General features: G+C 38.3%; 1 protein-coding gene and 1 long non-coding RNA gene across 2 annotated transcripts; one reads left to right on the top strand and one right to left on the bottom strand.

Annotated features, from left to right (window-relative positions):
- The first annotated feature begins 3642 nt into the window (after positions 1-3642).
- Positions 3643-14050, top strand: LOC119777765. The gene is made up of 3 exons (XR_005279961.1): positions 3643-3685; positions 10525-10755; positions 13647-14050. It is a non-coding gene; the product is annotated as an uncharacterized LOC119777765 (long non-coding RNA).
- Positions 14051-17055: 3005 nt separating this feature from the next.
- On the bottom strand, positions 17056-19779 carry LOC119777752 (cytochrome c). Its single transcript, XM_038276751.1, has 3 exons — positions 19649-19779; positions 18199-18375; positions 17056-18112 (listed from the first exon to the last, which is right to left on the bottom strand). Exons 2-3 carry the CDS (start codon positions 18365-18367, stop codon positions 17967-17969), a joined length of 315 nt encoding a protein of 104 aa, XP_038132679.1. The 5' UTR covers positions 18368-18375; positions 19649-19779; the 3' UTR covers positions 17056-17966.
- Positions 19780-23548: the final 3769 nt, after the last annotated feature.

Genomic DNA, 23548 nt, shown 5'->3' with positions numbered 1-23548 from the left:
ATTTTATGTCCTTTTCAGAATTGTTCTAAAATAAAAAAAATCAAAGCCTGAAACTGTTTATCTGAAGTCAGTGTTACATCGTCTTCACCTGTTTCTGTGACCTGATGAAAAAATGAAGTTAATTTAAATTCACCATTTAAGATGAACTAAAGTCTTTTCCTTTTATTTTTTTATTTTTTTAACCAAGAGATTCAGCTTTCTTTGCTGCAGGATGAGAACTAAGTTCAGACAGTAAACTGTGAGAATGAAGTCTGAAGAAGGGGCGCTCTGGCACTGAAATAAACTTTTCAAACTGGTTCCCATGACCGGCGTCCACATTGGGAAAGTGGCCGATGGGACAAATTCCAGGGAGCCCATCTGAGCTTAGGAATGTTTGAGAACCAGTAAAAATGTAAGGTTCTTTATGTTCTTTCCCATAGTGTCCTTTTTTTAACATATAAAAATACTGCTTTATTTTCCATTATTAAAAGAGCAAAAAGAAAAGTCTCATTTTGGGATAGTACTATTTTAATAAACTCAGTCATTCTGAGAGATAAACATTAACAGTTAATGAATCACACAATAACATGGAGTTGGACAAAATAACAGATGATGTAAAGGAATTCAATTCATTATACTTTTGAAGCAAAAGTGTGGGAAAGCTTTTTATGTAAGGAAATTAAATTAATAGAATCAGTTTTGTCTTAAATGAGGAAAAATGTTAGATGAGGTTTACCTGCAGGCCACAGTGTGTAAATATGAATTAAAAGGAAAATAATGTGTAGATAAATAGATATATTTACAAAACGTGTTCTTTTCTTGCAACAAAAATATACAAAAATCATTATATAAATGTGCAGCATTGGAGAAACATTTAACTTCTAACTTTTCTACATGCATCTTTCCATTCTTGGATGATTGATTGATTGATTGATTGATTGATTGATTGATTGATTGATTGATTAATTGATTGATTGATTGAAGCACGTATTTCTGTCAAACAAAGGCTCACTTTTGGCCATTTTAGTCCAGATTTTTGAAGTGCATGATTGATAGTCATAAACAGTTTAGGGATCAAGTTACTGTTTCATGGATTCAAAATATCCTCCTTGGTTGCACTAATTTAGAGTGATCAGAGAAAAGGCTGCTGGGTGAACATTAATCCACAATATAAAGATATTTCTTTGTAGAAAACATTTAAAATAACAACCTTTTTGAAGGTTTGGATGTATGTTATAAATAATTTAGGATCAAATTTAAACAACAGCAGTTCTTGGGGCAACAGTGCCCTCTAGTGGCTTTCTTTACATAATCTTGTTTTTGTTAAACTGACTATAAAAATGTATTACTATTACTATTATTATTCCTCTGGATTCAAAGCACCAAAATATTTTAACTCCGTTTGTTTATTTCTATAGCGCCAATTCAGAAGATATCATCTCAAGAGAGAAAATTCAATCAGATCATCCAGTCAGTTTGGTTTCCTATCTAAGGGAAATCAGCGCATTGCTTCCACTCATTAACTTTGCCTGATATTCTCCTCCTGGATGAGCATGTGGCAATATTCATTGCACTGTGTTGTTGATCCTACACAACAATCCCTCACATGAACATGCGTGCAGTGACAGTGGAGAAGAAAAACTCTCTTTTAACAGGAAGAAACCTTCAGCATAACCTGAACCAGTTTCAACCAGCGATTCAAGGAAACAGAAGCAGAAGCACAGAGGAAACACAGAAGCACTTATCCATGAATGCTTTATTTTAATACTCAGTTAACTAGCTCCACAGGTGACTCTGACAAGGAAACAAACAATGAAGCAGATGAACTCTGATCCAGTTTACAAAAGGAATAGAAGGGAGCACACTGAGTTTATCAGAGTTAAAGCTGAACCATAGCTCTGTCTAAGAGAAAAAAGGACTAAATACTGAAAAAACAGGCCAGACTCTATCATCTATACGTAAAGGTGTTGATGGCAGCAGCACAGCTGCTATTTCTCTCCATGATGGTGTCCCAGCCAAGCAGGAACGGACAGAAAAAGCAAGAACAAAAAGTTGGGGATGAACTATTTCTGTTTCAGTGTCCAAATAAGTCAGTGGGAGATTCTGCAAGGACGTTACTCTTGGTCTTTGAAATCTCTCTGTCAAGCTGTAGTCTCTTTATTTATTTCATAGTGTCAAAGTTTTCTCTTTCTGCCTCCATTGACATTCAGTTAACTTCTGCAGCTGCCTGCTGTAGGTCCCCTATTGGTTCATTTATTTCACATTTAGATTCAGCATCTTGCAGCCTGCTTCAAGTGTAAGATTCTATACCTGGCCTACCAGATTAAGGCTTTTTTGTACAGTGAACTGGCTTGTTTCCCATTATTTTAAGACGTCTTAATCCCTTCTCAGACTCATCTGCTGCATTCTTCTTCCTGACGACCTAAAGCAGCTTATTTGACCTCACAGTCTAATGTTTAAGGTATGAAAAGAGAGCCTCCTTTAAAATGTTAAGTAGTTATGGAGCTAAACTATAGCTCCATAACTACTTAACATGGAGCTGGTTTAGATCCAAGATTAGTGAAACTGTGTGTCACTTTAGCTAATTTAAGAAGAGGAGATATCCTTTGTTATTTTTCATCTAAAGCTGTATTCTTAAATCCTAATTTATTAAAAGTTTAATGGCAAAAAATAATCTGAAATGGTTTCTTGATTTAATTTGTGTATCTGTCATTCGTTTGAGATGGTAAGTAAAATGATCTGCCAGTGGAATTAATATTTTGGCCCCTAGAATAAGATTTTAATATAAGCAGCACTTAAAATAAAATAAAATAAAATAACACTATTTCTAACATTTTGAATTGAAAAAGCTTCCTGGATAAGAAGCGAAACGTCTTCAAACTTGGAAACAAAGTCCAGTGGATTGTTTTTAGTTCTTTGGAATAAAATGATCTGCCAATGGAATTAATATTTTGGCCCCTAGAATAAGATTTTAATATAAGCAGCACTTAAAATAAAATAATGGAGACATTTTTTTACTTTAAGTGAAAGAAATCTTGGCAGATTATTTCACTAAGCAACTCAAATCAAGTGCAAATACAGTCACTTCCTGATAAATCTACTAAATTTTTGTCCATTTCTTTGCAGTATTTCTATGCGTTTTTCTTTTGTTAATTTATTTATCTTAAAATGTTCAATACTGCCAAATAGGATAACACATACCTCTAAGTGTTTTGTGTTTTTTTTCTGAGAGCTGGTAGAAACAAGCTCTGGATGTGTTTGTTTCCTCTCTATAAGCTGTGTTTTCCTTCTGTCTTTCCCATATTCACGCTGCCACCTGTTTGCCATCCATAATCTCGCAGCAGGATGCAGCTCATGCCACTGCTATATTTATACCCTAAACATGCCTTGTTTAGTGCTGCCTCCATGTTCCCAGGAAAAGCTGCTACGAGAAAAGACGCAAATGAGACGATTTATAAAAGGAAGCCCCGTTTCCAGTTAGTAGTCACATTAAATTTAACCTCACACGTTTATTTTCTATTTCCACACATGTTTAAAAAATTATTTTTTTAACATGTGTGTTTTTTTTTTATTTGTGCTTTTGTTCTTAGCACATTATGAGAGTTGCAACACAGCTTTTATTTTGAAACTTGAGCCACCAGGAATTGGTGACTCCAGCTGACCCTGCCCTGTGGTCTCTGTGAACGGGTTTACAGGCTGCTGGAAGGTAATCTGAGAGGCTTTGAAAACAACCCTCCAAACGATCTAATCCTGACACTAACTCGGTTTCTTTCTTCTTCAAATTACATTTAGCTGCTGTTTAGTTTAAGTAATTTGTTTGTTCTGCAGCAGATTGTTCTCTTGTGGTTAATCTGAATTTGTCTGTGTATTAAAGGATCCCTCTAATCTGTGACCTAATTTTCTAAATTTACGAGCTATCTACCTATATCATCGCTCAACATGGAATTTATGGTCATACCTGTTATTTCTAGGGAGATCCTTCACAGCTCTATGTCCCTCTATCATGACGCCCTGCTGAAGGTGCTGATAAAAAATGATGAGCAATAATCTGTGAAGCAAACACAAATGTTTATAACTTATTTGACTCCATTACTCAGAATAAAGTATAAATCTCACTTTCCCAGCTAAATATTTTTGGCTGGGAAAGTGAGAAATAGGACAAAACCTTGAAATAGCTTTTGATTGGCATTTATAACAAAACTTTTATCATTCTGTTATCACAACTTTTTAGTTGACACATTTTAGTTAACTTTATTTATTTTTCTGTATAATTTGCAACAGATTAACATTTCTCTTTTTATTATTCTTTCTTTTTCCTCCTTGGGATTGCTGAGCCATGGGTCATACCATTCTCTGTAGGTCCAGAGTTTATTGTTTCTTTTTGTTCGATTTTGTAATTTAAGTAATTTGTTGAAGTTAAATATTATTTACTTCCTTATATATTCATTAATGATAGCCTGGCCAGTGTTTGCTTGTTGATTTAAATCTGTCTTCAGTGTTTTTTTTTATCCCACCAATGTGGGAAGAGTGGTCTGATCAACTCTCACTCATGGCTCATTTGTTTAGATCCGCTTTGTTTGAGTTTGTAAAGTAATGACCTGAGTTAGATTTATTTGCCCTTTTATTTGGCCTGATTATTAATCGTGTCGAAATCTGTTTGTACCTTAAACTAAATCTGATTTGAACACGTTTCGTGTGTCTCTTGCTGGTTGTGTAATCCCTGCCAGGTCATTTTCAGAGATTAACAGCGTCTCAGCTGACTTAAAAAAGGTGTCAGACCTTAATGAGCTTCTTATGGCTGGAGATTATTTAGAGCCGCTGTAAAGAAAGGAGAGATGATTGGAATGTGAAAACATCTACCGCAACAAACCAAGGAACATTGAAAGAATATTACAAACAAATCAGTTTCATACTCTAGACCAGTGGTTCTCAAACTTTTTCTGTCATTCCCCACTTTGGACAAGGGGGAATTTTCAAGCCCCGCCTGTCCCCATCGCCCCAACACAATGCTAATGAAATATGCAACAATCTTAAAATGTTCCAATTTTACTGAAGTAACAAGTAGTATCTAAATACAAACTATCTACATCAAATAACAGCAAGCTAAAAAATAAAGAAAATAAAAATGCAGCTGTGTCAAAATTTGTATCAAGCTCAAAGATAGAAAAAATTAAAGTGCCACTCTGCAATCTGTTAATAAAAGAAAAGAAGTGAAATCCATCTGGCAAGACAGGTCTATTTATCCCTGCATTAGTGGCTGCGATGAGCCTGTTTTGCATTGCACAGTTTCTCAAAACGGGGTTACAGGCTTGATACTGCCACTCTCAAGTCATGCTCAATGTTCAGCTGAGATCTGTATTTTGTTTTCATTGAAGCAACAGCTGAAAAGCCCATCTCACAGAGATATGATGTGGCAAAGGGAAGAAGAATGCACACAGCTCTCTGCCCGATGAGTGGATACTCCCTCTCCACTCCTAACCAGAATTCACTATTAGTCTGAGCATTAAACCTGAGCTTCAGGGTGGAGTCAGACGTCATTTCAATAAACTGGTCCTCCTCAGCAGACCTAAAATCAGCAGGTGCTGCAGACAGAATAGGAAAAAATAGACTTACTTTATTTTTCATTGCATAATAAACTAATAAAATATTTCAAATTCAGTTATTTATGATCAACCTGCGCCGTCAATCCCGGCGCATGTGCGCTTTATTTGCAGTCTGGACGCAAAAGTTAAACATGCTGTGTCTCTGCTCTGACTGCAGCGCTGATAGGGACTCCTGCGATAGCGGGGGAGAACGGGGTTGGGACGGAGGAGGCGCCCCACGGCAGCACCTGCCGCTAGAGGACAAGAAAAGGAACGATACGTGCTTTCACGTAAGAGTCTCCAAAAGTCGCTAGATTTGTCGCTAGTCGCTTTTTTGAAAAAGAGTCGCTGGAGGGGTCTGAAATATAGCGACAAAGTCGCTGAGTTGGCAACACTGGGGCGCGAAAGTTTATTCCGTTACAAATAATATGCCGACGTCACGTCAATAATTATTTTGGCACTTCAGTTCCAGGTGAAATGTTTCTCATATCTAATGTTCTTTTAATTAGACTGCATGTAGGCTAGTAATGATTACTTTGTGGGTTTGATTGGTCTAAAAAGCGGCAACATACAGCTATAAGGACAGTTTGCTCTCACACGTTCTACATTTATAGTCACACACACACACACACACACACCGGAACTTGGCGCGCCCCACCTGTCACGTCTCAATTCCCCACCAGTGGGTCGCGCCACACACTTTGAGAACCGCGGCTCTAGACAGACTAATGGAAGGACATGGTTGTTAAGCAGAGGTGGGTAGTATTTACTTGAGTAACTCCTAAAATAAATACTTCTAGTAGTAGTTTAATCCAGTTTTTACTTGAACTTGAGCAGTATTCTTTTGAAAGTATTGCTACTCTTACCTCAGTAAAATGTATGGCTACTCAACACGGGTAGCTTGAGATGTTCAAGATAAATATACAGCAAAAAGTTGAAATTGCTGCTGCATGTTCTTCCCAACATATATGCATTGCATATTGATTGGTTTCAATAGTTCTTCTGCCCAGATTTCTGATTTTGTAGATCTTTTTTATCTATTTCTATTTTGAATTTTATTTCATACAAATAAACTACAAGAATCTCTGCCTTATTATATTATTTTAAACATTAAATATGAATAATATGAAGAGCCAACAGTTCCTCCGTACCTGAGTAGCCATTTTAGTACTATTTTACTATTACTTTAGTCGTTTGCTAGATAAATACTTTCTTTGACTCTACATACAGCAATGACCCCAAACACCAGCCGTCATTTAGATGTTGGTTTTAGGCTAAATCTGGCTAAATCTAGTCTTGATTTAGTCCCAAAATCATTGTTGAAAATTAGGCTGTCTTTGGTCAGTCTGATTTAATCCCACTTTAGTCCAATAATAGAAGTTGAAAAGATAATGCAAACTCAGTGTTCAATGTCTTTTCAGTGATTTGATAGTTATGGCTTCACCTTTCACTTTTCATCCAAAATGTAGACGTTGTTTGGACGTAAATCATGTCATTCCTTTCAATGTCTTTTCAACCAATATTTGCTCGGTGGATCCCTCACACTGAGCATGCATGCAGGAACAGTGGAGAGGAAAAACTCCCTTTTAACAGGAAGAATCCTCCAGCAGAACCTATAGCTTTTTATGTTAGAAAAAAGATAACTTTATCTACCTCCATGGGTGGCTCCATCTAGCAAAGAAATGGTGCATGTCAAAGGGATGAAACAGAGCAAATAATAGGACTAAACACTGAAAAACAGGACCAAATCTATCATCTATAATCAATGGCGCTGATTGCAACATCAAACTGATATTTGTCAGATAAAATGAAGTTACTATAACAAGAAAAAGCAGAGAGAGCATAAAGATAGACATTGAACTTACCGTACAAATACTACAAAATCATAGAATGATAAAATGTGGTCCCTATGCTTTCCAGCAGCCTAAGCCTATAGCAGCACTTTAGCTATGTAGTCAACTCAGGATAAGCTGAGCCACTCTAACTATTTAAGCTTTATCGAAAACAAAAGTTTAACCTAGTACTAAGCATAAATTAATTAGATTGATTAAAATTTGATTTACTGACACATAAAAATATTACTTCAGTTAAATAGAGCTTAACAATAATTGAATTAAGAATTACATATATCAACATCTAATGATTTATTTAACAAAATAAAAATAACATCATCAAACAAAGTACCAAGGAACTGGACAGCATGGATAATTTTGCACAGTGGGGGCCTTCATATGACAGAAAGGATTGAGAAAGAGGGCGGAAGACATGCAGCAAGGTCAACAGACCAGAATTTGGACCCATGTGAGCCAGTTTAAAGACCAAGGCCTCCATGGGTTGCATGCCTGACCACCACACCACTGTTGCACTCCCAATACGTAGAAAATGTATACATCAAAATTGACTTCTAACTGTTTTCATGCATGCCTTTGAATAAAAAAAAAAAGGTTATAACGTATTCATCTTTATTTCCCCAATTTCACAGCAGTTCTGTCAGTGTTCTGGGTATCTTTGATGGTTAAAAGACAGGATTTCAGGGCCTACCTTTAACATTTACTCATTCTAAAAAGAAAAATTAAAGTACTCAGATCACTATTAAAGGTCAGCATTCCAAATTCCTGTTATTGTACAACAGCAAAAAAAAAAAAAAAAAGTACAAAATTATTCAGTCATAGGACACTGGGCCAGTTCTAATATTATTTTTATCTGATTAAAATAAACCTGATTTGGAATGTACAAAAAAATACAGACTCAACATTGTTCAGTGAACATAGCTTAATCTCACAGTCGGGAAATTCAGGTGTGACAGAAAAAAGAAAAGAAAAATTAGGAAAAACAAGGCTTATAGGTTCACACAAGATTAACACACAAGAGCTGGCCGTGAGACAGACACATCGCTGATGATACAGAGCGCTATGATCACTCCTCTGAAACAGTTTATTGACGCATAAATTAACTTAAAATGCATAAATCTGCCGGCAGAATATGTTCCCTTTTATTATCCTGGTGCTGCCAGTTTAGATTGTACCAGTTAGTTCTGACGCGCGGCTGAAGCAGCTTTGCTGCTCTGGCTGTGCGGTGCAAAAGTGTGTCTGACTCGCGTTGGGCGGAGCTACTCTATCCTTTCTTTGCCTTGCAGCTATATTTGCTGTGATCAGTGGGAATAAAGTAGGTTAAAAATGTTTTTAAGTGGGAAAATCCACCTGAAACTTAATTCAAAAGCAGCCTCTAGCCGGGTCGCCTCCTCGTGGTTCACCGCGGCGGCTGGTAGGTGTTTTTCATCTAACTAATCCAAACTGCAGGCAGCAGGATAATAAAAGCGAACATATTCTTTCGGCAGGTTTCTGCATTTTAAGTTAATTTAGGCATCAATAATCTGTTTCAGAGGAGTGATCACAGCGCTCTGTATTATCAGCGATGTGTTTGGCCCAGCTCCCAGATCAGCTTCTCTGATTGGTTGATGCGGCTCGTCAAGCAGCAAAACTTCAATTTTTCCATCTTGAGCGGCAGCGCATTTGCGGCGCTCAGACGTTTTGCTGCTCCTCGACGTGCGTCAACCATTGACTATGCATGTAAACTCGCTGCTTCTGCTGCTTTTTCTGTGTCCGGTTCACACCGAAGTCGAGCGGTTGAAGTTACTTTGTCAGACTTCCCGGAATAACAACGTTGTTGGTCTCAACAACGGTAGTAACAACACACATAAGGCGCATCGCACTATAGGGTGCGCCGCACATTTTTAGGGGAAAAAAATACGTTTATATGCGCCTTATAGTCGGTAAAAAAAATCGTTTTAAAAGTTTAATTAAACAGAGGAAAACAGAATGCACTGAAACATTCTTGCAGTGTGGGAAGCTTTGTAGGGATCTTTGTCCATTACATGACTCCACCTCAGCTGCTGGTGTACAGATGACCTCATGTTTGACCCATGAATACTTTGCTCTACCAACGATTTCACAGTCAACTCAGTGACACCAAGCTGAGATAAGATTAATCTTCATTATCTGGGTGTTGTACAATCACTAAAGTCCTCAACAGACTTTACAGTCTACAGAAAATAATTGTTTCCCACTTTATTTCTTCATAAGTCTTTAAGAACAGCAGGCAGAACAGGTGGTGGATTTGGAGGTGTTTCCTTGTCTTGATCTTAGGTCTGGAAAAATCCCAGATGCACAACTTGCAACCTCATCCAGAAAGGTCAAGAGACAACTAATAAACATTTGTGTCGATCTAATGACTCACTACAGCCACAATAAAGCCAGCATATCATTTGCATTTGTCAGCACATTATCAACAGTACAACAAATGAAGGTTAGTGGAAACCTCTGCTGCAGATTGTTCTGTTTTGGTTCCTTCATGACCAAAGCCCCTATTAAACTGTCTTGACCGCTATTGTTGCTTAAGATGAGAAAGAGAGATCATCCCAGAAACATTTAAAGGTGGACACCATTTCCACAGATTCCCCACTGATGTTTGAGAGGGCCCTAATCAACTGCAGTGCTTCCAGAAATCTAAACCACCCTGTCGGACACTGCACCTTAACGGTAGAAGCTCAGTCACCCCTTTGCCACCCCTCCTCAAGGTACTGATCTCATCAGTGTCTGTATACACCCTACAAAACAGCTCAGCAAACAGCCGAGAAGACAGGCTGTGCTGAGCGTTTGCAAAGAGGAGGGGTGGATCCCGTTTTTTTCCATTAAATAAGTGCCCTCTAAAAAAAGCTTTTAATTGTAATCATGCATGCCAGTGGACTGGGTTGCACTGTGACTATGTTCCTTCTGAAAGCAAGCAAATACCTGATCTAACTCAGTGCCAGAAAAGTGTCCACAGTAGGAGTCCCTTAAGGTGTAATTTACCCCAACATCTACTTAAAATCAACATTTTAACTGTATAAACTTGGTCTTATACTGATTCACCACGTCGCTTATCGGCAGTCAAGGCAGCGACTCCCAGACTTCTCTCTCCACAGACACCTCGTTCAGCTGTTCAAGGGGAGACCTGAGGAGTTCCAGGGCCAGCTTGTCCTGGGGAATCCCCTTGGCCTCGTCCCAGTGGGACGGGCCAAGAAGACCTTCTGAGGGTGGTGTCCATGAGGCATCCAACACAGATGTCCGAGCCACCTCAGATGACTTGTCTCCATGTGGAGGAGAAGTGGCTCTAAGCCGAGCCAGATGATCGAGCTCTTCATCCTATCTCTAAGGTAGTGACCCACCACATTGCAGAGAAAGCTGATTTCATTGGCATGTTTTGGCAATCTGTTTTTTTTTTCATTCATGATACAGATTTTATGACCATAGGTGAGGGTAGGAGCATAAAACAACCGGCAGATCAAGAGCTTTGTCTTTTTGCTCAAGTCTCTCCACATTATGGGGGCAGCCACACCGATCTGTCTTCTACCTTATACCCCCACCTTAATCTGGTGAAAGGGTTTTATGCCCAGATGTTCATGAAGGCTACAAAAACAAGGCCAGTGACGTCCAGGCCTGCGGTTGGCAAGTGACTGATGGTTGAGTTCATCCTCACAGGGCCTACCACCTGCAGGGGGAACCATCAGGGACCAGTGACAAGACGACTGTGCGGTAGATGGAGGCATAGGCAGAGTTAACCTAATCAAAAGACACCTAATCTGGGTCTATGGGGTGCTATTTCAATGCTGCTACGGATTTCCTAACATTTCAAGTGAAGCTGTTGAGGTCATTGTATTGCATATTGCAGGCTAACAAAGACCTCGACGATTCCCCATTACTGAGGGATGCACCTGTTCTCTCCGTTCAATTTGCATGTTTCCTAAGCCGTAACAAGGCTTTGTTTTGGTCCACTCTATAAAGCTTGGATCTCAACACTAATCCAGATATTCTTAATGGAAAAATCTTCCTGGATGGGAAGCAAAGCATCTTCAGACTTTGAAAACAGAGTCTAGTGGTTTGTTTTTTAACTTTTGGGGATTTCCTGTTGATTCAAATGGTACATGCTAGTAGACACCTCCTCACCATTGCCTTGATTCAACTATAAATAAAAATAACAGACGCATTTATTTCACAAAAATGATTTACAATTGTCCTCTTTATTTCACTAGTTTTTGATTTTTAGCCCTGTTCTGCATAAATGTATTTTTTTGTTTTGATTTTATTGTTGTTATCAGTGATGGGACTAACGGCGTTGAAACTAACGGCGTTACTAACGCCGTTACCTTGTTTTAGTAACGAGTAATCTAACTAATTACTTTGACTGTAACTATAACGCAGTTACCATTGCAGACACCCCGTTACTGCGCGTTACTCAGGTCGCACAATGAACCTTTTTTCATGATAGGACTCGTGCGCAGCTGCGTGAAGCTGACACCCCACCCACGTCAAAAAACTCTGCAAATAGACTGAATGGTTAGTGCAACGTTAGTGCAGATTTGTGCAGAAAAAAATATTGTTTGTGCTACTTTTGTTTAAGAGATATTAAAGATTTATTTTAGGTCATCCAGAGGTGCGCGCCTTGTCATGAGAGAGGGGAGGATGAGAATCCGTCTGTCAGTTGAATAGGTTGGTGTTTCTGCTGGTGGGTGTTAACGTACAGCACACACAGAGAGATGGAGAGTGATGATGACTCCAGCAGCAAAACAGCGTTTTCCACATGGAAATACCGGTGTTACGTAGAGCTGCGTTTCCCCATCACATAACGGTTTCCTCTGCATCTCCACACAGCGCAGGCGGCAAGAGTCACCGCGCAAGCGACATGAAACGCGCATGCTCGCTAAAGGCGCGCAACAGTCGCTCTGTGCTCGCGCCACAGGAGAACTGTGGAGAGCGGGAACGATCAAATGAACCTGACAACAGCCAGAAATGATAGCCTATATGGAGAAAGGGAGAAATCTGGATGGATGGATGGATGGATGGATGGATGGATGGATGGATGGATGGATGGATGGATGGATGGATGGATGGATGGATGGATGGATACTCTGCCTTCTCAACCTACTGTATTTTTTATTTTAAACATTATTTGATGGCCTTTGTGGCAGGGATGGAGATCCATATTTTATGTCACACACAGAGTATACATCTAGATAGATAGATGTTGCAGTATCTATAACAACCCAAACACACAGGATTTCAGAATTAGACATCCCCAGTTATTAATTTCATATACTCACCGGATCTGAATGTCCTGTTATAAAACTTTACATCGCGTTCCCCCCTGATGTCATTTACGTTGAGTTGCAATAAATGCTTAACTCTCTGCAGGTTCTTGTCTTTGTCGTCCGCTCTATTCAGCTGGCTTTAGAAACACACGGTGAGAAGGTGGGGGCTGGGTGGTGAGGTTTACGGGGGCGAGAAACGCAAAAGTAACGCAATAGTTACTTTTACTAGTAACTAGTTACTTTTATTGTGGAGTAACTCAGTTAGTAACTCAGTTACTTTTTGGGAGAAGTAACTAGTAACTATAACTAATTACTTTTTCAAAGTAACGTGCCCAACACTGGTTGTTATACACCGAGACAAATAAAAAAAAAAAGAAGAGAACTAAAATATTTTATTCCTTAGTTTGGAAAATGACAGAATGTGGAAACGATCTATGAGTGAAATAGGGAAAGCATTCGGCATAAATGTATACTCGAAATAATTCAATTCTTAAAATTATGTTAATTACTCTATGTTTTTGTGACCAAACTTTGACATAATATCTGTTTTCACAGAACAGAGATCACATTTTTAATCACAGAAAACAAAGACGGTGGACATTAAATCCTTTTATCCAGACTTCTACCTTCAAAGACTCTCTGTGTCCTAACAGATAAGAGGATCTGGCCTCATATAAAACAGGTTCTGTTTGCCCAGTTCCTGTTTTCTTACACAACTGTCAGGGTTGCAAAGCACCTATTGTGCAGTAACCACAGGCTGCCACCAGGTGTCGCCAAGTACTCACAAAAGGCCTTAATAATAGTCCTATTTGTTTGGAACATAGTTGATTATTGTAAAGCCTTGATAAGATAAGAGTAACTATATTTACATAATACTCCTACCTGAGTTTATAATGATGGATTTAAATTGTTTTCAATCTTTATTACACCTTTCCACTTTTAATTTCCGGTGTTTACAGCCTGAGCAGCTGCAGACTCTGGATGGACCCTGGCTTCTGGCAGTGGGCCTGTTTAAAACCATTCCTGTCACGTTGTTGCTGAGCTTTGGTCAAAAGAAGGTGACACTGATCCTGGCCCGAGCTGCTTACAGCTGGCTTATTTCCCACATATCCAAGAAGCACTCAGATTGTCCAGATCCATAAGTAGTGATTATAACACCTTAGAATAGATGGCATGTGCTCAAATCCTAAGATTATGCCTGTGAGATCCTGTCTGAAGAAGAGTAATCACTGTTGGGAATCAAGAAGTTTAAGGTGCACTGGATTGATCAAGGAAGAAGACAGAGTGATGGACAGGAACCTGTTATAAAGGTTGGGTTGTTGAGATGTAAACACCAATGAATGATTTTATGACTACATCTATAGTAACCAGATTAAGATAACTGATTATAAAATAAGAACTATTTTACTTAATATTTTAATTTGAGCAATTGATTATCCGGCATTTCATGCTTTCCATCTCAAATAAAAAAAAAAACATAAATATGAAATCATAAAATCATATCATAAACATGTATTTATAAAACTGGAGCTCCTCTGAGTAGATCATTATAATCACATTTAAAGTGAATGAATATGGAACAAAAAACAGAATGATTTAGTTTTGCTTTGTTTTTATCCAGACACCTGAGCTGCTTTGATGAGCTTTGATCGCTCAGGTGTGGAAAAACAGCTGATACCAGACTGTTTTGATGTGTGTCCAAGCTGAAGGTGAACTCAAACATCGACTATTGGTTGATAAAGTCTTGTTAAATATTCCAATTGGGTCCTGAGAAATTAAAACAGACCCCAGCCCTAATTGTTTTCACTACCTAATAGATAAAACATTTTCCTGTACCCCTTGCAATGCACTCAGACCACTATGGGTACGAGCGCCCATAGTGGTTGGGATTAGCTGATCTAGAGAACACCAAGAGTTATGCTAGGGTACTTTTTTAAAACTTTATATCAGCCTTTGATTCTGTCCAACCCCATGAACTCTTACTTAAAAATAGAGAAGAGTTAATCTGGGCTGCATGGTGTCAGTTTGTAGCACTATTGCCTTGCAGCAAGAAGGTTCTCTGGGTTTGACGCAGGCGTGGGTTTCCTCCAGCTTCTTCTAACAGTCCAAAAACATGACTGTTGTGCTAATTGGCACCTGTAAATAGTCCTTAGTTTTTGAGTATATGTTTGCATGGTTGTACGTCTTTGTTGCCCTGTGACAGACTGTTGACCTGTCCAGGGTGTATCCCACCTCTCGAACATATAGTGGCGGATATACGTAGGCACAGGCCCCACCGCTACCCCAGAGGAATAAACAGGAGAAGATTGATGGAGAGTTAACTCATTCATCATCAGATGGGTCCACTCATTCCTTGCTCTTAATATATCAGGTTGGACAAGACTGAGACTGATTCTCTTATGATCAGTACTGCTGTCCCTCAGGGGTGTTTCAGTTCACTTGTCTTGTTCACTGTATAAAATGACTGCATCTCTAATGCTCTCAGGAACTATGTCTCCAAGGTTTCTTACTGAAAAGAAATTACCTGTACCAACTACGGTACTAGTTTTTTCAATGAGGCAGACACCCTGTATACTTTAACGGCAAGGCTTAAAACTTTCCTTTTGGATAAAGCTTAAAGGAATAGTACACCCAAAACATGATTAGCCTTCATTTTCTACTCACCCCCATGCTGAACAACACTCTGGAGTACTTTTTTGATATCTCAAATGCATCTGGAGATCTGGGAGGCTTCTTGCTGTCTGCTGACATTCAAATAATGGAGGTCTATGGCGCCCGAGGCAGAAAGGTCCATAAAAGTCCACAAAAAACGTGTCAATATTCCTCCATACTGCTCGTCCAATGTATTCCAAGTGTCCTGAGTGGGTAGCATCCAGAATTTACTCGAAACAAAGTCATTTAGAATGTTTTTAGAGCATAAACAGTAGTGTATAGGATTTCCTGAAAGCGCACACCTGCGCGTTCACGATGCTACGGAAGCCGGCAGACCAAACCAGATGAAAGTGCGCATTCAGCGTCTGCTCTGCCGATAATGCAAGCGTAGAAGAAGAAATGTGCTGTTTACCTGTGCAAAGAAAGAAACAACGAAAGAAAAATGTCTGAGGACTTCAGTGTTGAGGAAGAGCATGAGTTCTTTGCCGAGCTGAATGCGCACTTTCATCTGGTTTGGTCTGCCGCGGTTCACGTAGCGTCGTGAACGCACTTTTTAGGAAATCCTATACACTACTGTTTATGCTCTAAAAACATTCTAAATGACTTCGTTTCGAGTAAATTCTGGATGCTACCCACTCAGGACACTTGGAATACATTGGACGAGCAGTATGGAGGAATATTGACACGTTTTTTGTGGACTTTTATGGACCTTTCTGCCTCGGGCGCCATAGACCTCCATTATTTGAATGTCAGCAGACAGCAAGAAGCCTCCCAGATCTCCAGATGCATTTGAGATATCAAAAAAGTACTCCAGGGTGTTGTTCAGCATGGGGGTGAGTAGAAAATGAAGGCTAATCATGTTTTGGGTGTACTATTCCTTTAATAGAGTGGATCAGGTTATCCTGAGCTATCTCTATAGTTATGCTGCTATAGGCTTAGTCTGCCGGAGGACATAGAGAGCTGCCTCATCATTCTGCCTCAGTCTATCTCCCTAACTTTATGCTATCTCTGCTTTTTGTCGTTACAGTAGCTTCCTGTTCTGTTCTTGTTTGGCTTTGACACAATCTGAGAGAGAAATAATAGGTGGACTGCTTTTTTCCCCTATATTTCCTTTTATCAAACACGTTTTTTTTTTCTTTTTTCAAAATATGTTCGTTTGCAGTAAAAGGGGGGAAAAATACTCATTTTAGATCTAAATTACAGACCAAAAAACTCCCACACCAACTTCCCAAGTGACTATCATGTCAGGAAGTTCCTGTTCTGAGTCGACAGCCAATCCCAGACTGACCATCTGGACCACCTGACAGGGATGATTCGTCCCTCAGGGGAACATATCTCCACTGCCCCATTGGGACATGCTTCACACACTCCATCAGATGCTTTGCGTTCACCTTCACCTCTATGAACTAATCAAAAGCCCACATGACATTTGGGAACTTTGCAGCAACCGTACTATTATCCAGTTCAGCATTACAGGAATATTATTGATGGTTATTTATTATTCACTTCACAGGTAGCCAAATCAGGATGGTTTATCTAGGTAAGCTGTGTCAACTAGTGATTTGAACAGTTTTTTTTAATTGCTGGATAGATGAGTGAATCCTTTTTTAGAGGATAATATGCTTCTTTAAAAGGCTATATGGGGATAAATAATTTTGCAAGACTTAGTTTAGTGAAGTGAGGTTACAAAGCAAAAAGAAAAGAAGAAACAAGCCGTTATTTTGACTTCTGAAGTTTTTATTTTGACCTTTCAACCGTTCTGTCCAAAACCAAACAACACAGCTAGAAAATCCTCGTCTTTAGAGCACCGAATACAGTAAAATAAATTAAACCGACACTAGCAGTCTGTGAAACCAGGTGAATGTAATCTGTCAGTCCAGGTTGTACCCTTGATAAGTTTTTAGTTTCTGAAAAACAGAAGCTCTGTCCCATCGATTGCCAGCTGATTTCACACTCTTGAGCATAGTTGGTGGTTTTTTAAAGGCTGCGATAAGATATTAAACACTCACAATTCATCGCTGTGAAGAGGCAGATATCAAAGCGTGTGACCCTTAGCACGATCCGATTCCTCGACGTACGTCACGTCTGATGCCAGGCAGGAGTTTAAACGGGAGCTCAGAGGAAGGAGGCCCTTCAGTCGCACCGAAACAACAAAAAAGGAGGTATTGTCTGAGTTCAGCATGCGAAAATTTAAGTTGAAGGCTTCTCTCAGAAGCTCTACTCGACACCAAGAACCTTCACAGACATTTCTTCAATGTACCGTTGGCTGATGATTGTAGTTTCTCTCTATTTTTAGATTTACATTATAAATGAACCGTTGCCATGGAGAACAGAATGAATGACAGGTCAGGCCACCTATCATGGCGAGTAATATTTAAATGAGATTAGCATTAATTAGGACAGATCCACAAATAATAAGTCCTGAAGTGTTACGTTTGGCCACTTGTACAACTCCCAGAACCGTTCTTTTCCGTCTCACTCCCCGCCATGCAAGTAACAAAATAAATACACCTTCTGTACAAATGACTAAACATAAAACCTGATACCAAACACACGTATGGAGCTGAAAAATAACCTAAATGAGTACATTAAATATTCTGGCTTTTCTTTTGCCTTCGTTGAGGTTTTCACGATGTGGATGACTTGAGGTACGCAATGAGGTCCTGGCGCTCTCCCTTCTTTTTGATGCCAGCAAAGATCATTTTGGTTCCAGGAATGTACTTCTTGGGGTTCTCCAGGTACTCCATGAGGGTGTCCTCGCCCCAGATGATACCTGAGAGGATGAACGTACAAATAAATTCACCTTTGCTGGCTGTCATTTGTTGTTTTTTGTGTGATTTAAATGGTGTTGTAGCTGACCTTTGCTCTTGTTAGCATCTGTGTAGGAGTAGCCGTCAGCCTGTCCGGTCTTGCGCCCGAACAGACCCCACAGGTTGGGGCCCACCTTGTGTTTGCCCCCCTGCTCCACGGTGTGGCATTGAGCACACTTCTGCACAAAAACCTTCTTTCCCTTGTCGACGTCACCCATGACGAGCTCTGGAAACAGAACAAAAGGAAAACAGTTAGCCGTCTATGAGTAAAAACAAACAGCAACGTCCATAATAATGACGCAGATCTGGAGGCTCTTGTCCTTTATTTCATAACACCCCCATCAGTGAAGGTCACTCCAGGTGAAACCTTCTTCCTGCTTTCCTAGCTGATCCCAAACAGATATACTGAACGCAGGATGCAGCAGCACTAAAGACATACCCAGGTTTAGCTCCTTTCCAGATGAAAAACAAAAAGGGTTGCCAGGTTTGAAAGGTAATTAAGGTCAGACCTAACAGCATAAAGCCAGGGAGGGACAGCTTTGGTGTTTAAGTTCTTAAGAGGTGAAGCCAACACTAATGAACTTAGCTAAAGGTGCTTTAATAATAGGTGCTCCTTTGGCTTCAGGTGTTTTGACTGGTAAGTAAAGCAGATTAGTTAACACGATATCACCCCCGATACTCAAATAAGGTTCATTTCAGGCAAAACCTCTTATATTCTTTCTTTAAGAGGTTTAACATTGAACTCCAACCCAAAAGGCTATAAAGTGACCCCTGATGATTCAGTAGCAGTGTCACATTTAAATTACATTTAATTACACAATCATACAACTGTTCATTACTATTAGTCATAGACCTTGGCTTTTAGGTTTATACTTTTAAAAAACATGAAATCTAAAATAAACGTGTCTAAACCAGGAGGTGAAGAGTAAAGATGATATAAACCGAGCAGATCCGGCCTGCCTGTAGACTGGGGAGGGGGGGTAATGTCGGTTATAAAGGCAGTCAAGGATGCTTCAATGTCGCTGAGCCTCAGCTCAATGCATTTTATTTAATAAGTTCTACGTTGGATCCAGGAGGCCGGCTGACTTTACCTAAATGATTTAACGTTGATGAATAAGAACTGATGCTCAAAATGAGGCAGGAGGGGTAGGTTAAGACAAGTTTGTACCTCTGCCCGCTTCTTTAAGCGTTTACGTGGTGTGTATTAGTGAATAATGCTGTTATAACATGTTTTCAAGTTCAATAGCATTTAGAAAAGGACCAAAGATTAATTTAGCCGCCAAAATTTTAGCATTTTTCGTTATAAACGACTTGCGTTACTTAACCGTTACATAGTACGCAAATAGAGCAAGTGAGCTATTCATCATGGAAGCTAAGCGTAGCGGCACGATATGTCCTTAAATTTCCCCCGCTGCCTTCTAAACGTTATTCTTTTACAAAGCTCTTCACTAGTTTGAGTATTTAAGATGCAATGGTTCAATAAAAGGAATTAAAATTACCTTTCGGCTAAAACGTGTCGCTGGAAAACCTCTAGGACAGAGAACAGATGCAACTCCTTCCGCTGAGCAGCCTTTAGTGGCGAACGACGAAGGTCACTCTGCTTTAGAGGCACCGGCTTTTTACGTCATTGCGTAACACGTCAATTGCTCAGAATTTACGCCACGTTCGTGCTTCGTTCAAAGACAGCTAGGAATATTGATGTTTCACGATCACACCTTCCCTGATTTTCGAAATATTAATTTCACCCGGTGAAAAACTACAATAAAACAACCTATGTGTGTTAATTAGGAAATATATGCCTCTTTTTGTGATAACTCGTCAGAAGAAATGGATATTTTTCATTTAAAAACGGATGTAAGAATAGTTGAGAACACATGGGTAAATCTCAGCCTGCCGGACAGTTAAGGCGTCTGAAATGTGTCCTCCAAATGACTAAATAACACATTATTTAATTTAAATCAGTTATAGGCATCTGAAGAATAGGTCCAAGTTACAAAATTCAGAAATAAGAATATATTTGATTTTAAAATTGTGTTTGATGGTTTGAGTTTCATTGTTAAAGCTGGCAGATCCAGGCAACCTTAAACTCATAGCCTAAATGTAAGTTTAAACACAATATATTACCATTTTAAAATATTATAACAACATACCTTGATATTGAGACTGGATGTTAAACTGAAACGGGTTCAAATATTTAGTTTCAATATCCAGAAGATTGCTTGAGTCCAAATTTCAAGTAAGAAAGGTTTAATCAACATTTTGTGTCCATACATCATTAGTTTGCCCCTTTTTCTTCCATTCCATTAACCTAATCATCAGTAAGTGTCCCTGGAATAAAACCCTCTTAATTTGATAAAATTGTGGAGACAAACCATTGAAAAAATATTCAAATCTCATGCAGATTTATTTATAAATCTTAATGTAAATTTAATAGAATACATTGTCTGAATAAATAACAAAATCAAACTAATACAATTAACTTGCAAAAAGTGCAAAAATATTATACTTAATGAAATATAGACTTGTTATATGTATAATTTAGTGGTTATGTCTGAAAATGTATGTGAAGAAGTGCAACTTATATAATTAAACCCTTTACCTATACCGTCCATAACACCAACAAAATCCCCAATTCGTATTTAACTTAAGTCCAGACTGCTCAAAAAAGTCCTTTAAGTAAACAAACAAGTACGTTTATGTAGAAATAATCATACGCAAACATTCACATTTCACTTCATTCATACAATTAGTAATCATAGCCCACAACACCACAACGACTGCCAATATATATATATATATATATATATATATATATATATATATATATATATATATATATATATATATATATATATATATATATATATATATATATATATATATATATATATATATATATGAGACACATGTTGCTGCCGTTCTGTGACTTAATTCACTCTCATCTGGATCATTTTACCCTCTGAAAAAAGGTTTAATAAAGATAAGCATAATTCTTTTCATCAATTTAGAGCCAATATAACTTGTTGTTCTTTGTTAAACAAATGTTCACATGCTGGAATGACTCTGGTTCATTTTCCTCCTTTGTTTCCAATTCCTTTCCTGAAACAATTTTTTTTTATCGACAAAAAAGTTTTTTTTTTATGCTAACCATTTTGTCCTGATGTAGAGAACATGTTTATTAATGTTTTAAACATTTTTAAACAAATCTGTTCTTCCTGAATAAGCAGAAGTTATAAGATATGAACATGTGTGGATGTAATCCCAGGCAGCAGCCTGGTAGCATGTTACCAAAGTTACCAGCATGCTGTTAAGGCAGGATCATTTCATTTGATTTTAAATGAAGACGGACAGTAAACTTTATTCCACTTGGGCAGATCTGCAGTCAGTTTGGCCGTCTGTAAACATATTTTTACTAAATCCCTGCCTTACTTAACTGATCGGAGCTTAGGTTTAAATACCATCTAATCTGTCCAAGCAGTAAATACTCTCCTGTTCTACAAAATAAAATAAAAAAGATCCAAGAGCATGATGACACCATTAGGGGCTGGTTATTTTAAATACAAATAAAATGCATTTTGTTTTTTTTATCGGTATCTATCTCATTACTGCTTAAAAGTGCAAATTAAAACCTTTCAACAAAAAGACCCATTAAAAACTGTTAGAAAAAAGGAAAAATGAAGGAATTCTTTTCCATTTCATAAATATCTATTGTAAAAATCCAAATATTCTTCACACCTTTAAAAGCAACATACGTTATTAAAGTGTTTAATAACAGTAAATAGCTTGGACATGTCTCAGCCCATCTTTTTATTTTAATGTTTGTTTTTACTATCCCACAAAGTTCTTGGTTTTAAATGTTTACATGGTTTTCTATTTATGATATAGCCGTACATTCTGTATTTACATTCATTCATTTTCAATAATGATGCTTTTATTAGTTATCCCCTGATACTTTTAGATGTCAGTGAAAGAAAATCGAATAACTAACTGTTAGTTTTATTTCCAACATTTTTTTTTATTTGTTAAAAAACTATATAAACATATCAATTATTATAGATATTTTGGTCTGTTTGATTTAATCGTGTTTTCTGACTCAGAATTTAGAAATATTCTATTTTATTTAAAACATGTTTGTTGTTTGATGGATTTCAGAAATTAGAAATAAGAATAGCTGTAAATGTATGTTTTACAGCCTTACTCTGAAATAATCTATGCATGCTTTATTTTTTCTTATTATAACTTAAACAAATCCACATCTGCCTTGTTATGCCAGGAATCACCTTTTCTAAAATGCTTTGTGATCCAATCAGTCCGACTATGTGACAATTACCTCAAATGATTTTTATTTAAGGTTTAAAGACAGTTAGATGATAAAGTAAAAGAGACACAAAAACAACAGCAATGAATGTCAGCGCATTTGGAAACTTTTGCTCTGCCTGTGAAATGCTAATCCTCTTTAGTTAAGCCACTTTTAAAAAACCAGGGCTGGAAGTAAAAATAAGAAAAGAGCTGTTGAACCCTAATGTTTAAAAACGGAGAACTCTGTGCAAGCAGTGAAGAACAGTTTATTAGAAATAAAACCTGACTCAGATTTAAAGTAAAACCATTGACTATGACAGTCACAGTCATAGTGCTCTGCAATATTCTAAATGCACCTTCAGCAAACTATTCAGCTAAATTGAAGAATTCCCAACTCTTCAGTTTTCTTGAACTAGCAGACAAGTATGGCATCTTATGGGTTCATCTAAACAGTTTTTGTCTCTGATCTTCTGTTTCATCTGGCATGGCTCCAAAGTGTGGAGCAAAGTGAAGAGTTTATCTGTCCTCTGGCTTCAGGCTTCCAAAGCTCTAAAACAGGATCTTAACTCAAACCCTTCCTCTTTGATGGACTTTTAGGATCAAGCAGTCGCTGGCTGTTCGTTGCTCAGTCCTCACCGATCTGGATGCCAGAAAGCACATATGTTCAGACGCTCCAGTTCAACATTTACCTTAATCCTCATCTGTACCTCAATTCTGGTCATTAGGGGATTAGAAACAACTTCTAGGTTTGATATGAACATCCAACAAACTAGCTTGAAAAAGTTTAGTTTAGGCAACTGGATGTAAAGTTTTCTATTAGAATTTTCACCATCCATCCATCCATCCGTCCATCCATCCATCCATCCATCCATCCATCCATCCATCCATCCATCCATCCATCCATCCATCCATCCATCCATCCATCCATCCATCCATCCATCCATCCATCCATCCATCCATCCATCCATCTCTTTATCAAAGCTTTGTCTTTATTGAAATGGAGCAGATGTAAGAGCCATGGCAACCACAGTGTTTAGTTTTCAGGTGAAGAAGGACTGGACACCTGGTATCCCTCAACCTTCTTGGTTTTCCTTCCCATG

The sequence above is a fragment of the Cyprinodon tularosa genome, unplaced genomic scaffold (genome assembly GCF_016077235.1).
Source record: "Cyprinodon tularosa strain WSP-4 unplaced genomic scaffold, ASM1607723v1 ctg127, whole genome shotgun sequence".
Taxonomy (NCBI): domain Eukaryota; kingdom Metazoa; phylum Chordata; class Actinopteri; order Cyprinodontiformes; family Cyprinodontidae; genus Cyprinodon; species Cyprinodon tularosa.
This window is presented reverse-complemented; position numbering and strand designations above follow the sequence as displayed.

Coding starts and splice junctions, on each gene's coding strand:
- LOC119777752 (XM_038276751.1), bottom strand. CDS start 18,367: ATGGGTGACGTCGACAAGGGAAAGAAGGTTTTTGTGCAGAAGTGTGCT. Junction 18,113..18,198: donor AGATGCTAACAAGAGCAAAG/GTCAGCTACAAC, acceptor TCATCCTCTCAG/GTATCATCTGGGGCGAGGAC.